Source organism: Cicer arietinum, chromosome 5 (assembly GCF_000331145.2).
Source record: "Cicer arietinum cultivar CDC Frontier isolate Library 1 chromosome 5, Cicar.CDCFrontier_v2.0, whole genome shotgun sequence".
Lineage (NCBI taxonomy): Eukaryota > Viridiplantae > Streptophyta > Magnoliopsida > Fabales > Fabaceae > Cicer > Cicer arietinum.
The window spans coordinates 78,845,285-78,861,324 of NC_021164.2; the positions used below are offsets into that span (position 1 = coordinate 78,845,285).

The following is a 16,040-nucleotide window of genomic DNA, read 5'->3' on the forward strand; positions in this document are numbered from 1 at the left end:
CTTTATTCTTGACAGATGCCTTGCTCCAACTAATGATATTTCAGAAACAGACTCAAAGTAACAGGTGTGGACAAGAAAGGTTGAGTTTCTTATACCAGGCAAGCCAGCTTAGAATACAAACTCTTATAAGTAGAATAGCATGGCGGCACCACCTTAGCAAGTTTGGCTCAAATTCAATCCATTTAATTAACCCATGGTTAATTGACCCAGTTAGTAATTTTCAAATCAGAGTTTAAGCATTCCTTAACTTCTGGACACAGCCAAAATTACATATTAAATTATAAATTTAAATATTTTCTCTTCCTTTCAAAACTCACCCGATTTCCTTTCCTTCTTTCACTGTCTCATTCTACTTTTTATCTATGTTTTGGTAAACCACTTTAGTTAACCAGAAAACTATTACTGCTATAAACATATGTTATCCATATCAGCCCAAAATTTGTACAACACCCAAAGCATGCAGGAAGCCTGCACCACTATAAGGTATTGTTGGAACTTGGAAGTGAGGGAACAGCGCCTTCTTGAAGCTTCTTTGTCAGATAAATGATCAAATTTGTTGATACATCATAACACGCCATTCTTTCAAATATTGCATACACTGCATGACTCATCATGAATTTATTCGATCTGATAATCAAATTAAAGTTTATTATATTAATATTGTGGAATTGCAATACGATTGAGCCGCCCAACATACATCATATCAAATAAATTATACAATTCCAACCAATGACTTTCAACAAACATTATTTTAATAATGCTAAAATGGAAGGTCTTTGTAAGTAATGTTCCCTTATACAATTTTAATAACTATGGCTGCTAACTTAATAACAGAAGAAAAAGAAGAAAACAACGCTGCAACTGGCAATCCAGATTCAATTGAATTGAAAAACGAAATGCATCCATAACTGTGTGACAACAAGATTAGGAGTCCCATAATCATTCATGAAGGGAATTAAATTAAAAACTGATCCTATTGATGCTTTTCAGCATGTGACAAAACAGTAGTCAAATCCAAAAGCAGATGAAAAACTACTCTGAACAATTAAAATGAGTAATCTACAATAAGTTGGTAATTGAATAACTAAGGCATCTAAATCTTTAGCAAACAGCATGATTCACAAATTATTATTGAAGCACGGAGAAACATTGCGACTGACTTCACTTGAGTATGGTACAATTTCAACAACCAGCCTAGATCACACACTCTTTACCAAAATAATTGTTATTCCTTCTGTAATTTATGCAACGCCATCTTTACTGCCAGTCCAGCCAGTCCAGCCAGTGCCAAGGTTATCTGGAAAGTTCACAGCATAGATATCAAATTCAAACTGTAAAATCAAACGCTGAAAATATCTTATCACACAATAAAATAGCTTTTTCTTAAAACTTATAGAAAATATGCTTATAGTTATGTGGTACCAAAGTTCCAATCAGCTAACTGAAATTTAAACTCCCTAAAAACACAGAAAAACATAAGGTTCCTAATCTAATGGTTCCTCAACTGAAGAACCTTTAGCTCAGCTGATGAACTAGGGACATTTACTTTGGATCCCAGCAGCATAATGTATAAAAATACAAAAAGGTACTAACAAAGGAGACTACAGTGGCTATAATATAATAATAAGATGTATTTTTGGTTTAAATAACATAAAAACACAACTTAGCATCGCTCCGGTTTCATGGAATCCAGCAAGAGATGCCATCTTAAATTAATTACCTATTAGCGCAGGTGTTGCAGCTCACACAATCTAACATCATCATCATTGTCCAAACTGCAATTGTTGAGAATAACCAACAGCCTTCTTAAGTAGAGGGATGAGGCCAATCAAAGCAATTTGAAGCTGTTCTGAACTATTTAAACGAATGCTAATTTGTCCAGCCCCACGATTGTTCAGATTGGCTCGCGCAACAAGGTTTGTATACCGTCCAATGGGAATTTGAGATTGTAAATTGCACCCAATAGCAAGATCTCCATGCCAATCCATTACCGAAAGCCCAAGCGTTGATAATGAGCGTCCTAGAGGATAATTTTTATCTCTCAAGTGGGCCTCCAAACTGCCACCATAAGCAACATCATCACGCCCTGTCATTGCACCACCAGCAATAACCAACTTGAATTGCTTATTCGCAATCAACTTGTCTTCGAATTTAACTCCAGCTGACAAGGCATCACCCAAGAGAGTAAATGAGAGACCAGCAGTTGCCTTATTTCTCCTAAAATTACAGAATTTTGTCTCACTGCGTAATGTGTAAGCTAAGTCTTTCCCAGCAGTCTGCATATCAAAACCTACAGACGTTGCTTTCCCTTCTCCATACTTAACTGAACTGGCAAGTTCCATCTGAATATTAGCATCCTTTTTATCCTTGGTAACTTGACCACTAAAAGACAGGGGTATCTTGTCTTTAACAACAAACAATCTTTCTACATTTAAGCCTTCATAACCCACATCGTGATCCCATCCATGAGTTTCTAGGACAGGTCTTACAAGCCACTGGTTGGATGAATCAAGATAACGATACCGGTGAGTGGGAGTATCAGAGTCAAAAGAAGAAGGCAAGGCCAAATCTGGCATGGGAACAGGAACAGAAGCTGCACCGCCAGTCTCTTCCTCCACATTTTCACTATAATCATTTGGCAGATCTTTCGCTGATTCTGCCATTTCCTTCATCATCTTCCGTTGCTTTTTTTCATACTTTAATTGTTTCTTCATGAAGAGTTTTTCTCGGTACTCTACCTCATCCATATATGCTTTCTTCTGAGCTCTAGAAAGGTTTCTGATCTCTGCCTTTGTCAAAGGTTTAAATGGTGGTAAGTCATCAGGGTCTGTTTCATCATCAGAATCTGAAGGTTCATCAAGATCCCCATCAAGAATGTCGTCATCACTGAATTGTTCCTCTGGCAATTTCAATTGCGGCCTTGACTGAAGAAGTGATGACAGAAGAAACGGTAATGGCGGCATTCTTGTGCGAGCCGTGTAAGGTTTTTCAGGTGGACTATCTTGTAACTTAAGAAGAGCATTTGCTTCGGCCAGAATTTTTGACGCAAAAGATAAGAGCAACAGATGAGGTTTCCAAACCTGGCCATTAGGCAACACTCTTTGGCCGGCCCTATTAATTCTGCATGCAGAGTGGTTTTCAACCAACGATACAGGATTCATGAGACGCATATCACCAGCAGCTTGACGAATGGCTTGCTGCACAACATGAGAGCGCTGTGTGACAAACATGTCATAACTGGAAGCAGTACCGTTAGGGCCATCAGGTGGAGCAGATGCTGCATGAGTCAAAACCACAATGGCATTGAACCATATGGACGGCCCAAAAATGTCGGTAATTGTTCGTAAGAGCGGCATATCACTAAAATCCCGACTCTGCATATCTAACCTATCAAGATACAGCACAATATCAGGCGGTGTTTTCTTAATAAAGCGCTTGACAGAGAGGAGGATCTTCTCATTATGTCGCTGATCTGACCAAGAAGGTAGAAGTCCTGGTGTATCAATGACCCGCACTTTAATGCCCTGTACTGTTCCTACAACATCCTGAACCTTTTTTGTTCCCATATGAAAAGCATCAGTATTAAATTTAACCTCGTCAAAGATAGAATTGATGGTTGCACTTTTCCCAACTCCTGTCTTTCCAAGAACCATTATTGTACAACAGAAATCAAGTGGTTCTTGGCCAGCTGATTCCAGTTGCTCGGCCATTGCACTTGCACGATCAAAGCTAAAAGCACCAACGCGCCCCCCATTCCTCCCTCTGAGCTGTTCAGCCAGTCCTAATCTATACAGAACCTGTGCTACAACAACATTGTGGGGTGTCTGCCCAAGCCTATTAGCTAGCCGTAAAAACTTCACCCTAATCATTTGAAGTTTCTCTCGAGTCTCGTCATACTCCTCAGCCTCCCCGATCGACGAGTCTTCTGTTTTTCGAGACTGTGTATTAGAAACAGTATGGTTCACCCGTGGCTGCTGCACCACTCGGGGAGCAGGTTCCAATAATGGAGCTGCAGGTCCAAGGCCAGCAGGATGAACAAGAGGGGTGCTAGTAGCAACAGATTTTCCAGATGAGGAAACAAGTTCACGTTTCTGTTCTTCAATGATCTGATTGGTTTTCTTCTCTTCCACATTAGTCTCTGGTATCTTTTTAGGTTCCCGAACAACAGATAAATTTTCAAAATTTCCTTGGTTTTCTTCGGCAGAAATTTTAGATGGATAATCCTTGGAACTTTGTTCTTCTGAATAAGATTCAGTAGCCTGAACATTTAGTGCCTCATTGACAAAAGAACTTTCGGACAGGGATGAACTTCCGGCAGTTTGAATCGCTTCTCTTTCCTCCGCAGCTAGAGAAGATCCTCCTGCTTCATCAATTGTTTGTTGATGTTCTGAATCTGATCCAGCATTAGCATCATTAGCTTCATCATTACTATAATCGTTGCATTCAGTACTCTGACTATCAGATGTTTCAATTTCTTTGCCATTTTTGTCCTCATGGATTATATCGGTGCCAAGGGTCACATCCTCCATTTCAATAATTATTTTACCATGAGGATCTAAATCCTCGGAAGATGAATGTCTGTGCGCTTTTTCTTCATCTGCAAGCTGAATATTTTGAATTTCGCAATAAGGATCACCTGAACCATTACATTGTTCCTCTACTTTGTCATCTTTGAGTTCAGGATCCAAGCCACCCTCCTTCAAATCCCCAGCATCAGCACCCTGGTTTCCTATCTCCTCATAGGATTCCGAATTTGTATGAAACTCAGCAACAGCATAATCCACCTTGTCTGTCCTTCCATTTTCAAAAAGCATACCACCATTTTGTCTGGGAGTCACGTATTCAAGATCCTCATTTTCAGACTTCTCACTTGAATAACCCGAGTTTCCATTCACCAAGCCTATAGCCTCCTGAGATACCAAGCTTCCATCGGTGTTTAAATCAGAAACTTTCTTTCCCTCACTACAATCACTACTTTCCAAACAATCATCCCTAATACTGTAGGATTCATCACCAGATACTCCACCCTCGGTCCCTCCAGTACCAACTCCATCTACAGAAGAGCTATAAAGCTGACCCTGCTGATCCTCAGGAACCTCCTGATTAGCAATCACTTCAGCTTCCTCCTGCTTTGAGTGTTGGGCAGGCTCATCAGCAACCCCAATCGCTTCTTCAAAGTTATCCAGTTCTTCAGCGGTATCAGGAATTTCATCAACCAAAGTAGAAGGCAATGCAGTAACAGTAGCATCAACATCGCCTTGACCAACAACAGTATCTTCCAGATCATTGAAATGCTTTAGTGGATCTATTGCCTCCTCGAAAACCTCATCTCCTTCCAAATTCTTTAACTCATTAGACCCCCCTTTACTCTCATTAGACACCCCAAAGTCCACCCTCTTTCTCTCTCCCTCGCCATACCCATCAAAAACCACAGCATTATTATCCATCACAAATTCACACGTCGTTATAAAACCCTAGAATTGCAAAAAAAAAACAAAAATTAAGATATCAGAAACCCTTTTATAACGATAATTAGGAATGAAGATGGAACTTTGATGATTAGACAAAAACACCAGTCTCAATAATAATAATTCATTAAAATCGAAATCCAACATAAAGTATAAGTTACTAACTCGGGACCCAATGAGATATAATTTAACGGGTAAAAGAAGCAGAATTTTGATGCAACGTAGAAATCAATTAACAGAAACACCCCATAAGAATCACAAAACACTGATGGTGTCGCCTATGCGGTTAAATATTAGGGTTTATCATATATCTAATAAAATGAAATGAAAAATAAGTTTGAATTAAATTCATAAAGTAAATAACAATAGTAAGAATGAAAACCTGTTTATTTATGATATTCAGAAGAACAAAGATGAAAGGGTGTGTGTCTTAGTCACAGACTCGGACTCGGACTCAGTTGAAATGAAAAGAGATGAATTCTGCTTCACTTTGTTTGTCTTGGCAAGTGAATTCAGGATAAAGGATAAAATCGACGGATAGAGATAAATGAGGAGTTTAGATCGACGGTAGGGAATGATGCATAGACATCATCGACGAAAATGCGCAAATTATGGTTACTGATGGGAACAAAAACCGCAAGAAAATATTTCCTGTTTTATTTTTATTTTTTTTATCGCAGTAATTCGTGCTCATTAAAGAGGTTGTGTTTCACGGTGAATGGATAACACGTTTTAATTTGCATATAGAAAAAGTGTTGGAGTTCCAACAGATTTAAGTGCAACTTGATTGGAGATATTTTTATCGATCATCAATGTATTGTGGTGAAAATAATTGCCCCCACCGAAAGATCAATAATTCACGGTCAAGTTTCCAAGTTGTTGGAATTTTATAAGTGGAGCGTTCCCAATGATAATTTCTAATAATAATTGCAATGGCACCCCTAATTGTTCACCATGTATATCCAAATGCATAGAAACATAAGTCATGCCCAATTGTGGTTGGTGACTTTCAAAAAATTGTGGTTGGTGACACCAGGATACATATCCAGCCGTTGATTTTATATTAGACGGTTTAAATCATACCGTCAATTTAACAGCATAAAACGATCTCAAATGTACAGTGGGGAAATTGATTTCAATTTATCATATATCTAATCAAATCAAATGAAAAAGAAGTCTCAATTAAATTTAGAAAGTAAATAACAATAGCAAGAATGCAAATATGTTTGTTTATGTCCAAATTAACAGAGATGATAGGATGTTTCCGTCTCAGTCACAGTTGAAATGAAAAGAGATCAATTCTTCTGCTTCATTTCAGGATGAGGGGTGAGATCAACGGATATAGATGGTTGAGGAAAATAGTGCATATGCATCATCGACGAAAATGTGAAAATAACCAAAAACGTAATTTGTGCGCGTGCGTGAAAAGGTTACGTTTCACGCGCGTGATGCTAATGTACAGGTGCACGACCTTGATCTCGCTCATGTTCAATAATGGTTAGTCTGATTAACAAAAAACGAAGTAAAAAGAAAACGAAAGATCAGGATAATTTTTTCTTTACTTGGTGTGATAGAAAGCAAATACATTAAAAAAAATAAAAAATAAAAAATAAAAAAATAATAATAATAATAATAATAATAATAATAATAAACACAATACCAGTTTTATAGCATTTTTTTGAATAAATACGTTCACAAGTTACGTCTTTAGGTGTATTTAACTACTTTTTATTATAATTTGTTTTTTTTTAATAGTAAATGTTAGTAATGCGATTATTGTTATAAATTACTAGTAACTCGTTGAAAAAAGTATTACTCAACCTCGTTGGTTGACTTTTTATAATATTTTTTTAACATATAGACCTTTTGAGAAATAGGTGCTTGTATATATAAAATAAAAAATAAAATAAATGGATGTATGTTAGTAAATCTGTTTTTTAACTGTCCTTTAAAAAAATTAAATAATTTTTTAAAATTTTTATACTATTATATCATTTTTTTGAGAAGCTACATTAGAGCCGATCTCTGATTTTTTTAATTTTTTTATAAATTAAATTATATTTTGATTTTAAAATTGATTATATTATCATTCAATTATCATATTTACAAATTCCCAATTGTTAAGTAAATATCGCCACTTTTATTAAAAAATGATAAATTAATAAAAATAATATTTAATTGATTAAAATGGAAATAAAATACATATTTTCTTTTTTAAAAAATACAATAAATTGGTGTTTAATACATCTTTTAATGCCGCAGGAATGACGTTTTCTATTATGGTTGATAACAGTGTTTTCCATCTTGAATAGCAATGTTAGCTTTTAGTGGGATATACCTAAAGCAGTCAAACAAAGTCCCTAATTTCAAAGCCTTTAATTCTTTTTTATTAAACTCTTAATATTAAGTCTCTTATCAAAATAATGTTTTTAAAACTTAGTCCATTATTTTATAGGGCGTAAGGTAGGGATTTATAGATCCAATATTTTGTTAATTTTGAGATTTTGTTTTTGAAAATTTTTAAAATTTATTTTATTCAAAAAAATACTTTTTTCTCAAAAAATCTTGAGAAAAAAAAAATGAAAATCTTTTATCGAAATTTTTTTATCGGTGAAAAGTCAAAAAACTTTATATCTAAAAAAAAAATCGATTCTTTTTTTGAAAAAATTGACCTATAGGCCCACAAAATTTTAGGGGGCTTTGTTTTTTTCGAGACCTTTTAAATTATAAATTGTTTTAGTCCCTCCAACATGTGTGGGTCGGAGTTAATAATTAGGGCTTATAAAATTGATGAGGATGATTAAATATGAATAGACTAAATTCAACGGTCTCTAATCATATTCAATTCAGACAAATAATATATTATTGAATAAATTACATGTAATCTCCTAAGTTACTTTTACATTTTATTTTAGTCTCTTAAATTTTCGTCGTTTTATTTTAATCTTTTAAATTGTAAACGTTAAATATTTTAAATTAAAGTTTTTTAATTTTATTTTGATACTTTGATCCTTTAAATTGTGAATACTAGACACTTTATTCTTTTAAGTTAAAAACACTAGACATTGATAAACATAATAGTGTGTTATTACTTGTAATTTGACACTTTATTCTTTTAAGTTAAAAACACTAGACATTGATAAACATAATAGTTTGTTATTATTTGTAATTTGACACTTTATTCTTTTAAGTTAAAAACACTAGACATTGACAAACATAATAGTGTGTTATTATTTGTAATTTAAGTGATAAAAGTGTATACCGTTTATAACTCAATAGATTAAAATAAATTAAAAAATCCGAGAAACTAACGTGTCTAACATTTTTAACGTCAGAGATCAAAATAAAACGGAAAAAATATTTAAAAGTCAATAAAGTGAAATCTAAAATAACTTAAAAGGACCAACAAGTTATAATTTAACATGTATTATGGCATGACGAACAAAACAATAAACTCAAAATATAGGTGATTAATTGGTGAGTTTAAAGTCAACCTTCGAATAAAATGGTATGACCATAAGAAATTCCAAGTGTTACATCACGACCACATATTGTAGTTGCATGTTATATTATTCATCAAAATTATTTAGTGCATTCATATGATATATGAAGTGTATAAGATTGTTAATGTATTTAATGTCTACAAGAATGAGTCATATGTGATCCCTAACAAATGATATTGACTCTATACAAAAGCAATATGGTATCACAATCTTAAAATATAGAGATTAATGAAAAATCATCTAAATAAATACATGTATTAGAACTTAAATAAATAACAATATGAATAAAGTGTTAAGAAAATATAAATTATGTCATGTATCCAATCACAATGAAAAATATTATTGACATTTCTTCTCAACCTCTATAGTTATATATTTTGTAGTTGAGTTTAATCAATTAAATAGTACTATATAAAAACAAATACTTAGTAATTTTTAATATTTTTATTTTATTAATAATATAATATAAAAAATTAAAGGAATAAGAGGTCGCGTTCCATAATGCAACTTATCGCGTTTCATAATACACATTAATTTATATTGGTTCACCAAAAATGGATTACGTTCAGTTCTTCACAAACTTGCGAGTTTCATTATAGTTCAAAATGATTGTCATCTAAAAGGATATTTTCTTTTATGTGTTTGTTTTCCAACCTCACCAGGCTTACACTATTTTTCTTTTCGATTTACAACTATTGTCAAACTTATAAGAACTTGGAATATACATATTTAATGATTTGTGATGAGAGTATGATTCTTCCTCTTTTGCAAAACTTTCTAAGAGGTTGCTCTAAAAGATATAGTTAAAAATTATAAAAACTGCAAAGAGAGGATGAGATTGCTCTTCTTAGCTTTGAGTATTTCTTTTTTGTAGGAGTAGTTGTGTGTTGAATTATGAAGATTTCTCCTCCTTTTTATAGAGGTTATGAAGCTCCATTCACGAGGAAAAGTATAAAATGACTCTTAGAAATTTGTTTAAATGTTCATGGTCATTAATCTTTACAAAAATGTCATTCAGTTGTCCTAGTAGTGCAAGAGCTTATGATGATGAGTTTGCAGTTCGTCCTCATATAGGAGGTTTGATATTTCCATAAGATATGACATGACTTGTACTTTTAACTTTTTTCTTTTTCAAGAGATGTAGTGCATTGCATTTCTTATCAAGTACAACACTTTTTCGTACTATGACATTTTTGGATATTCCCTATGTAAGAGGATGAACGACATCAGACGTTCATCATTTCATTTATTCATTATCTGTCTTGAATCCTCTTGATTTGTTTATCCTTTTATTGTTTGTCTTCAGGTACATATTTATCTTCATTTTATGTCAAATACATTTCTTTTGATCAATATGATGATTAATGTATTTTCTAATTTAGATTCATTAAAGAGCACATATAAAATCATAAGTATAATCATAATCTTTAAAATAATTTTGTTATCATTAAAACAATTTAGAGAGATTTTGTCTCAACAAACAGGAGATTAAAACTGCATGCATAAAAACTGCGGAGGTACTAAAAAATATATTTATTTTCTAGAAATTAAAATTGAAATGTTGAAATTTTAAAAGAATTAAAAATATATTTAACCTTTTATAAATTTAGAATTTTCTTCTCTTATTTGATTACAAAATAAAAAGTAAGAGAAAAAACTTAATATATATTTTTAACTGTCTTAACTTCTTTTAAATAAAATGAGTTGAGATAAAAAAAGAGAATAAAAATGTTAATAAATGGCCAAACATAATAAATATCAAAATGAAAAATATTAGTAAATTTTAAAATATTTCTATCCATTACATGAAAATAAAACCAAAATGGAAATATATATAAAAAAATGAAGAAAAAAAATGGATTAGTTGATAAGATATTAAACTGTTGGACTTTATTTTATTTATCAATTAGTGGTAACTGAATAAAAAATTTCTTAATGTTTTTATTTGATTTACCGATTTAATTTTAGAAGAAAAAAATATAGAATTAAATACATTTTTGATTTCTTGATTAATGTACCAATTTTTATTTTTATTCTCTTCAAAAAATTCTTTTGAACTTCTGCATGTTTCAAATGATTTTTTTTTTGTGGTTAAATTATTATATTTAAAATTAAATAGTTAAATTTTAAACTAATGCTATTTTAAAGTTTTAACAATGATATATCATTAAAAAAAATTAATTAGAACATTAAACGTGAACTTTTATAAAAAATCATGAATTAAATTGATATATTTAAAGTTGAAAACTTAGAAGGATAAAGTTGTAATGAATTTTTTAAAAAGATTAAAAATAAAAGTTGATATATTTAATTGGACTAAAAATATATTTAATCTAAAAATAATATATAAATGGATTTTTTGTATGCAGTTTCTGGTGAAGTTTGATAAAGAGCAAATGCGAACGAACCCAGCTCCACAATATATCCGTCTAAGGCTTTGCCACTATGGCAACTCACAAGTTTAGATTATGTTGTACCAAAAATAAAATATATATAATAATATAACTTAATAAAATTTATAACTTGTATATATTATTATGATTTAAAATTATGTTGACTTTATCTTGTGACTATTTTGACATTTACAATTGTCGGGAGTGGGTATCATACAAGTGAATCATTAAATTTAATTCGATTCAATCATATGATTTGATCAATATAACACTGCAGATCTATAGTTTTATCAAGTCGATGTCCGAGTTTCACTAAATTCTATTAAACATGGTTCACATTAGATTATCTTTCTTATTAACTCTATCTAGAGTCGTCCCTCTCTCATGGTGGCCCCACCTCTAATAGTCTTTCTCTACCATTTTTGCATGTCTTGGATATATAGGATTTGAATGACAATGCTGAAAACCTTATCACATTCATATTCGTTAGCTCCAAGTTATCTTGTTGGTTTAGTCTATATTTCTTGGTTTCTGGTATTAGGTGTAGTGTTATTATATTTGTTTTCTTCATGTTTTAGATGGAATTGGTTGGGGAGGGTGTGTTTATTTGGGACCCGAATTCCATGTACTTAGAAAATCATAAATTCACACAACTGAATCTGGATCATAAAAAAAATCCAATATATGTTTGATAGTTAAAATAAAATTTTGAGATTTAAACTTGTTAATTTTTCTGGTGATTGAGATCACCTTTACTGTCACTTCTGACTACCGGAATTACATTATCGTTAATTTGTATGGATGGAATTATTGTTTTTGGAGGAGTTGGTACACCTTTTAAATGCTTGGTATACTTTATCATGAATAAAACTTTCTTTAATCTTTTAAAAAAATAACAATTGATTCCACTCTCAATCATAAACTTTATCTTTTGAAGTAGTGTTAATTAGACTGTCTCAAATAGTCAAATACACATCAGGATCAATGAGATAAAATACACCAAATAAAATTAACAAAGATGTTAAACTTTGAAAAAATAATATAACACACCGATATTTACATAAAAAAAACAAACTTTATTTTTCCAAGCTGTGATATTCGCATATAAATTAGTCCCACCCATGCATTCATTTTGACCAATTGGGGGTTGGCACATAATTTCAACGACTTTATTAATCCTTATGAAGAAATTATTTAACAACAACGATATTATAACAATTTAATAAGATAGGACAAGAATAAAAAAACCAAAACAAAGATCATGACACAAAAGTGGAGCAATCATTGATGTGCAACAATTGTGACTCACCACCAAAAATGACTAAAATGAGAGCGATGACTCCCCCAACTTTGCAAAAGTCAAGCTAGTAATAGAGGGGACCTTCCCCTTCCAATCTTTAAGAAAGTTTTTATTTGATTGAATAAAACAAACACTAAATAATATCATCCATTTATAATTCGACAACACTTGTCCAATTATATAAATCGCATGCCTAATTGCCGTGATATACAACGAAACTATTACATATATATTATAAAGTAACGAAGTTATTATTATTTTTTTGAAGGAGTTAAGGCTTTAATTATTAGTTACAAGTTTCATCAGTTTAGTTATTATATGTTGAACAGCAAAGTCCAGCTGCAACAAGAAAAAAAAGCAACAAGAAAAAGCAGAAGAAGAATTATAAGAAGAAGAAAGACAATATTAATTTTATGTGACAGTGAAGATGGGTTCTCAATGCTCAAAACAAGTTGAAAGAAGAAAAACAATCCACACAGAGAAGAAGAATCTTTCGAATCTAAAAAGTTCAGGAGAAAACTACCCTGGCTCTGAATACCATCCGACAGATAGAAAAAACTGGATGAACGATCTGAACCCTGAAAAAATCCACATCAATCAGATCGTGTGGCCAGGAACTCATGATTCAGCAACGAACAAAATTGGTATCCCACTTATAACTCGTCCTTTCGCTCAATGCCAATCTTTATCAATATACAAACAGCTCGAAAAAGGTACACGTGTTATCGACATACGTGTTCAAGAAGATCGACACGTGTGCCACGGAATTCTGGTGACTTACAGCGTCGATGTTGTGATCGATGATGTTAAAAAATTCTTATCTGAGACAAATTCTGAGATTATAATTCTTGAAATTAGAACGGAGTTTGGTCACGAGGATCCACCTGAATTCGATAAGTATTTAGAGGAACAATTAGGTGAGTATTTGATTCCACAGGATGATCATGTATTTGGAAAAACCGTTGCGGAATTGTTACCGAAGAGAATTATATGTGTTTGGAAACCGAGAAAATCGCCACAGCCTAAAGCAGGGAGTGTTCTGTGGAGTGCGGGTTTTTTGAAGGATAATTGGATTAACACGGATCTTCCATCCACGAAATTCGATGGAAATTTGAAACATTTGAGTGAACAACCACCGGTTACGGCCAGGAAATATTTTTATAGGGTGGAGAATACGGTTACTCCGGTGGCGGATAATCCTGTTTTGTGTGTCAAACCTGTTACGAGACGTATTCATGGATATGCTAGGCTTTTTATTGCTCAGTGTTTTGATAAAGGATTTGCTGATAGGATTCAGATATTTTCAACGGATTTTATTGATGAGGATTTTGTTGATTCCTGTGTTGGACTCACTTATGCGAGGGTTGAAGGAAAACTATGAATTCATTCTGTTCTATGTTTTCTTTTATTCTTCTTCTTCTTCTTCTTCTTCGTTCATTTCATATCTCTGCTGCTACTTGCTTCGATTCATTGTTTTTATATCACAGTAATTAATTGTTACGGCATACGAGCAATTTGTGGTGTTTTTGTATTTTTTTATTTTATATGTTGCTTTGTAAATGTGTATTGTGAATTTTATTGTAAATTCCAATTACTACAATATGTTCTGTTGCGTTGTCTTAAATTGTGATAAATGATAATCATCATAGTTTCAAAGAATTTATTCTTTCTCATTTTTTTCCGCATAAATAAAAAAATCCCGTCCATATAGGCTGAAATTTACACTTAAGGATTCCTTACGAATGAGTTGGTTAATTGGGCTTGTAAGGTTTTGATACCAAATTTTAGCGGATTGCTAATTGCACTCCCTATTTTTTCTTTCTAAAAAATTTTCATATGCCTGTCCAATATATATGGTTATTCAACCATCATACAATAATAGCACTTGTTTGCCCTCCCTTGTCAAGATGTCAATTACCGTAGAGTATTTATAGATGGAGCAAAATATTGTGAAGACAACACGTTGATTCAAACCGTCTATTATCTTGAAAGGATATATAAATTTTCAGATTTGACATTAGACATGCATCTAATCATTTATGCATAGATAATAGTAATTAATTTTGAAACTAAAGTTTCTAGTGAAGTTAAGGAGCTTCATAAATAAAATGAAGTCAGAGTGTAACCGTGACATGTCTAGTTTCTTCACCTCTACACAGAGAGAAGGTTGAATTTATAGTTCTATTGCCATACTCAACACTAATTTTATATTCTCCTAAGAACCCATAAAAACTATGGGAACCATGCTCGTCCGTGACTCCCTCTACACGTTCAGTTTGCCACTCTTCAAGAAGTTTGTCCACCACATCACCTGATGGTAAGTTATTGAAATCATTGTCTGTGAGACACATTTGGTAGCACCCATTTGGATGAAGTGCGGTCCAAAGCATTATCCCATTCACAGAAGGGTGTGAGAAACCTTCCCTCAACACTTGTTCCAAATAAATTGCCTGCACATTATAAAGAAGGACAGCAATGAAATTCAACTAAGCCAAAAAGGCGCAACAATGGAATTTGACTTAATAGTAAAATTGATATTCTAAATTGTAAGTATTGATTAAAATATTATCTGATTTTTGTGCATTAACAAATACATTTTGAAATTGTAATCCATGGTTAGTATTTTGAGGATATGCCTATTCACACATACTATTTTACTGCTGGTTTATTCATTCATTTTTACAAGAACATTAATAGCTCTATCTATTTACATAATTACCTGAGTATCTTTATCAAGTGTCTTGCTTATATCAATCTCAGTAAGCCAAATTGGAAGATCCAATGTTGCCAACTTGTCTAAGATAGCTCTGATAAGTGGAGGATTTGGTTTTGTAAAATGACCCTCCAATCCAATTCCATCCATAAACACACCATGTTGTCTTAGTTCCCTTATCCTTAAGATATAAGCATCAACAGTAGAATTCACATCATTGCAAGTTTCCACAACATTAAAGTCATTCATAAACAGAGTTGCTAAGGGATCTGATTCATGTGCTGCCTCAAAGAAATGAAATGTAGCATTGGTTCCAAGCCTTTGTTCATAGAAATCAAAATGAAGCATTTCATTGCTGACATCCCAGTGTATGAACTCTTGTTTGTATTGGTTCATGAGACTTTGTATTCGAGAATTTATAGCAGATTGTAATTGGGTAGATGTAAGGTTAAGAACCCATGCAGGAGTGTATTTAGGATCTTCCCAGAATATATTGTGTCCTCTAGCTATGATTTTGTTTGCTCTAACAAATTGCATCATTTGGTCTGAAATGGTGTAATTGATTTTGCCTTCATGAGGCTCTGTGGCATACCATTTGAGCTCATTTTCAAACACTGCAGCATTGAACCGCTTCACAAACCAATCCTGTATAGGAGCAGGAAT

At 32.6% G+C, this 16,040-nt stretch overlaps 3 protein-coding genes across 3 annotated transcripts in view; 1 reads left to right on the forward strand and 2 right to left on the reverse strand.

Moving 5' to 3' along the window:
* Positions 1–856: 856 nt before the first annotated feature.
* Positions 857–6,243, reverse strand: LOC101498283 (translocase of chloroplast 120, chloroplastic). The gene is made up of 3 exons (XM_004500679.4): positions 5,851–6,243; positions 1,721–5,474; positions 857–1,297 (listed from the first exon to the last, which is right to left on the reverse strand). Exon 2 carries the CDS (start codon positions 5,445–5,447, stop codon positions 1,764–1,766), a length of 3,684 nt encoding a protein of 1,227 aa, XP_004500736.1. The 5' UTR covers positions 5,448–5,474; positions 5,851–6,243; the 3' UTR covers positions 857–1,297; positions 1,721–1,763.
* Positions 6,244–12,923: 6,680 nt separating this feature from the next.
* On the forward strand, positions 12,924–14,288 carry LOC101497953 (uncharacterized). The gene has a single exon (XM_004500678.4). The coding sequence runs from the start codon at positions 13,092–13,094 to the stop codon at positions 14,043–14,045; it is 954 nt and encodes a 317-aa protein (XP_004500735.1). The 5' UTR covers positions 12,924–13,091; the 3' UTR covers positions 14,046–14,288.
* Positions 14,289–14,627: 339 nt separating this feature from the next.
* LOC101497620 (endo-1,4-beta-xylanase 4) overlaps positions 14,628–16,040 on the reverse strand; it is a 2,773-nt gene continuing 1,360 nt past the window's right edge. The window contains exons 7-8 of the mRNA XM_004500677.4: positions 15,384–16,022; positions 14,628–15,114 (exon numbers count right to left, since the gene is read on the reverse strand). Of these exons, the coding sequence (XP_004500734.1) occupies positions 14,779–15,114; positions 15,384–16,022 (975 nt within the window). The 3' untranslated portion in view covers positions 14,628–14,778. The remainder of the gene's footprint in view (positions 15,115–15,383; positions 16,023–16,040) is intronic.

Bases quoted from the DNA above. Each gene is read 5' to 3' on its own strand.
- LOC101498283 (XM_004500679.4), bottom strand. From the start codon at position 5,447: ATGGATAATAATGCTGTGGTTTTTGATGGGTATGGCGAGGGAGAGAGA.
- LOC101497953 (XM_004500678.4), top strand. From the start codon at position 13,092: ATGGGTTCTCAATGCTCAAAACAAGTTGAAAGAAGAAAAACAATCCAC.